The sequence below is a fragment of the Poecilia mexicana genome, unplaced genomic scaffold (genome assembly GCF_051168715.1).
Source record: "Poecilia mexicana isolate PSO_F unplaced genomic scaffold, ASM5116871v1 scaffold_22, whole genome shotgun sequence".
NCBI classification, from domain to species: domain Eukaryota; kingdom Metazoa; phylum Chordata; class Actinopteri; order Cyprinodontiformes; family Poeciliidae; genus Poecilia; species Poecilia mexicana.
In genome coordinates, this window is record NW_028263391.1 from 1,133,668 (window position 1) to 1,137,181 (window position 3,514).

Here is a 3,514-nt window from a genome sequence, read left to right on the forward strand (position 1 = left end):
GTGTTCAGGAGGCTCGGAGCTTTAAAACGGTATATGACATGCACGTATGGGGGGCCCCGATCTCCCAGGAGAGCCGGAAATGTCGTTTTCAGCCATCCGGAAAAGGGCCCTCCATAGGGAATGAATGGGAGACCACCCGACCTTTGAACCGGGGCTGCAGCCGCAAACGGGGTCCGATCTCCGCGTGCTTCGGCACCCTTGGAGGGTACGTCGGGGGCTATGGCCAAACCGAGTTTGAGACCCCTGGCTCTTATGGTTGGGTCTCCAGGGGGTCTCAAATCTGGGGCCCCCCAGGGCCTGGATCTCGGCCTCGGGGGGCGGGGGGCCCGGACCAACGGTGGCACACGGTCGTGGGGGTTGCCCCCAACCGACCCACCGAGTTTCAGCCCTCTGGGACACCGTTAAGGGGGTCTCCCGCGGGGGTCTTTGCCTCCGTCCCATAACCCACCTTACCTTTGGAGACCCGTAGAAGGTCGGGGGAAGGTCCTAGAGGCGATCCGAGACCACCTCCGTGTTCAGGAGGCTCGGAGCTTTAAAACGGTATATGACATGCACGTATGGGGGGCCCCGATCTCCCAGGAGAGCCGGAAATGTCGTTTTCAGCCATCCGGAAAAGGGCCCTCCATAGGGAATGAATGGGAGACCACCCGACACTTCGGGCGGGCCTGGAGCCGCAAACTTGGTCCGATCTCCGCGTGCTTTGGAACCCTTGGAGGGTACGTCGGGGGCTATGGCCAAACCGAGTTTGAGACCCCTGGCTCTTATGGTTGGGTCTCCAGGGGGTCTCAAAGTCCGGGGGCCCCCCAGGGCCGGGATCCAGGCCCTGGGGGGCGGGGGGCCCGGACCAACGGTGGCACACGGTCCGGGGGAAGGCCCCGGACCGACCCACCGAGTTTCAGCCCTCTGGGACCCCGTTAAGGGGGTCTCCCGCGGGGGTCTTTTCCTCCGTCCCATAACCCACCTTATAGCGAATGGCAAATGTCCGCGGTTGCCGCTGCCCTGCCTCCATTCACGCTGCCAGGGCGGGCGTCAGCGCTGCCCTGCCTCCATTCACGCTGCCAGGGCGGGCGTGAGCGCTGCCCTGCCTCCATTCACGCTGCCAGGGCGTGCGTCAGCGCTGCCCTGCCTCCATTCACGCTGCCAGGGCGGGCGTGAGCGCTGCCCTGCCTCCATTCACGCTGCCAGGGCGGGCGTGAGCGCTGCCCTGCCTCCATTCACGCTGCCAGGGCGGGCGTGAGCGCTGCCCTGCCTCCATTCACGCTGCCAGGGCGGGCGTGAGCGCTGCCCTGCCTCCATTCACGCTGCCAGGGCGTGCGTCAGTGCTGCCCTGCCTCCACTCACGCTGACCTGGCAACCCTGAGCGCTGCCCTGGCAGCGTCAGCGCTGCCCTGCCTCCGCTCACGCTGACCTGGCAACCGTGAGCGCTGCCCTGGCAGCGTCAGCGCTGCCCCGCCTCCGCTCACGCTGCTGATTAGCCGGAGGGCAGCGGCTGCGCGCTGCCTTACAGCTGGAAGCAATCAGCCCCGCCGTTCCCCTGCAGGTAATTGGCCTCAATAGGCGGCACCTGCTCATTCCAGCTGCAGCAGCCGGACAGAGACGCTTCTACTCCACGTTTTGAGCACCGGGGAAGCCTCCAGATGCCACACCAAGGACCCTACAGACGTTGTCCAATCTGCTGCAGTAAGTTTGCTCAGCTGCCGAAGCATTTAGAAAGGGTTCACCACGTTTTGAACAAGGAGGAGCGGAAAATCCTCCTGGCGTTTGCCCACGGACGGGTTAACGTCCGGGGGCTGGATTGTCCCGTCCGGGGGTGCAGCTACAGAGGTCCGAGAGTGGACCGCCACCTCTACGCGGGTCACAAGGAGCTGGACATCGGGGCCGTGAGGGACCACCTCCGCCTTCTGCACTGGAGGGCCACCCTCCGCGCTCTGGCCGAGCTGAGGTCCACGGAGCCCACGCCGCAGCTGGCATCCGAGCTGGACGTCTCGGAGCGGCAGCCACCGGCCCCAGAATCGCCGGGGGAGGACGGAGATGTCTCCTCTTCTCCGGGGACCGCCCTGGAGCCTCTTTCCGGTAGGGATTCTCCGCCTCGCTCCCACAGACCTGGTTCTCTGCCCGCCTCGCCGCCCCCTGGTTCCAACGTCTCTTCTCCTCCTCCTCCTGGTTCCACGGCCAGCCCTCCTCCTCCTCCTCCTGGTGGTCCTGGTGGTCCTGATTCCGACCCCGGCTCTCCCCCTCCTGGTCCTGCTTCCAACGCTGGCTCTCCTGCCCCTGCCGGGACGCGGCCAGAGGCGGAGACGAGCGACTCTGACCCTCCGGCCGGCTCCAGCAGCACCAGGGCGGTCCGAGGGCTTGCCCTGCTCCCCTTCGCCCCGCTAGTGTTCCCCGCTGCCGTGGAGAGCTACTTGGAGGAGTACCACACGCACCTCCGTGGGGCCCTGCCCACCCCGCAGCACCGCATGAACGCGCGCTCCAAGCTGGGCCGGATCCGGAGCCTTCTCTCCTTCGTGGCCCGGGGGAAACCTCTCAACGCCACCTGGGCGTTCATGCATGACCTGGAGAAGATCCACGCCTTCCCACAAGCCCTGAAGGACAGGGGGAGAGCCATAACAACAGTCAAGGTCTACCTGGTGAACTTCTCGCAGTTCATGGACTACTTCTCCGAGACCCCGCCGAGGGGCTGCAGGCTGACCAAGAGACAGATCAGGGGGGTGAGCAGGGCGGTCAGAGCGGACCTCCAGCAGATCGTGACCGAGGTAACCCTCCACCAGATCTCCGTGAAGCGCTCCAAGGCCAAGAGGTCCATCGGCAGGAAGCAGCTGCGGAGGTGCAAGAGCCTGGCCACGGCCACCATCCCTGTGCTCCTCGGGAAGCTGGAGGCGGCACCCTCGAACGTCCAGCTCCGCCACAGGCTCTACGGCTACCTGGCCTGCTACCTGTCTGCTGTCTACGGCCACCGGCCTGGGGTGCTGACCAACATGACGGTGGGGGAGCTCCAGGAGGCGATGGAGGATGCTGAGGAAGGCTCTCCAGGCTTTGTGATCAATGTAAGTGGATCTACGAGAACCAGGGGCATGGAGCTGCAGGCAGAGAACCAGGCGCACTGAGCTCCATGCTCCTGGAGCTCATCTCATCTCATCCCTTCTCAGGTGAGGAACCACAAGACCAACAGGGCCTTCGGGGCGGCCCAGCTGTTCCTGACCCACGCCGAGTTCAGCTGGTTCGTCCGGTGGCTCTCCGTCCGGAGCACGCTGAACCCACCGTGCCGGTTCCTCCTCTTCAGCAGCAAACAGAAGCGGATTGCCAAGCTGACGCGGTTCTCCCAGTGTGCCTGGACGGAGATGGGGCTTCCAGGCCGGCCCACCATGACTGATTTCCGCAGCGCAGTGGCCACACACGTGGGTAGCACATTTCTCCGGTCGGAGGGGGGGGGGGGAAGAAAAGACCACCAGGTTTTTTAATACATTTTTATTCTGTTTTTCAGGCAAGGGATGCACACAGCAGCGAGGTCAGA

At 64.7% G+C, this 3,514-nt stretch overlaps 1 protein-coding gene across 1 annotated transcript; it reads left to right on the forward strand.

Moving 5' to 3' along the window:
- The first annotated feature begins 124 nt into the window (after positions 1–124).
- LOC148152731 (uncharacterized) lies at positions 125–3,485 on the forward strand. Its single transcript, XM_088002806.1, has 3 exons — positions 125–205; positions 1,578–3,047; positions 3,150–3,485. Exons 1-3 carry the CDS (start codon positions 125–127, stop codon positions 3,459–3,461), a joined length of 1,863 nt encoding a protein of 620 aa, XP_087858932.1. The 3' UTR covers positions 3,462–3,485.
- The last annotated feature ends 29 nt before the right edge of the window (positions 3,486–3,514 follow it).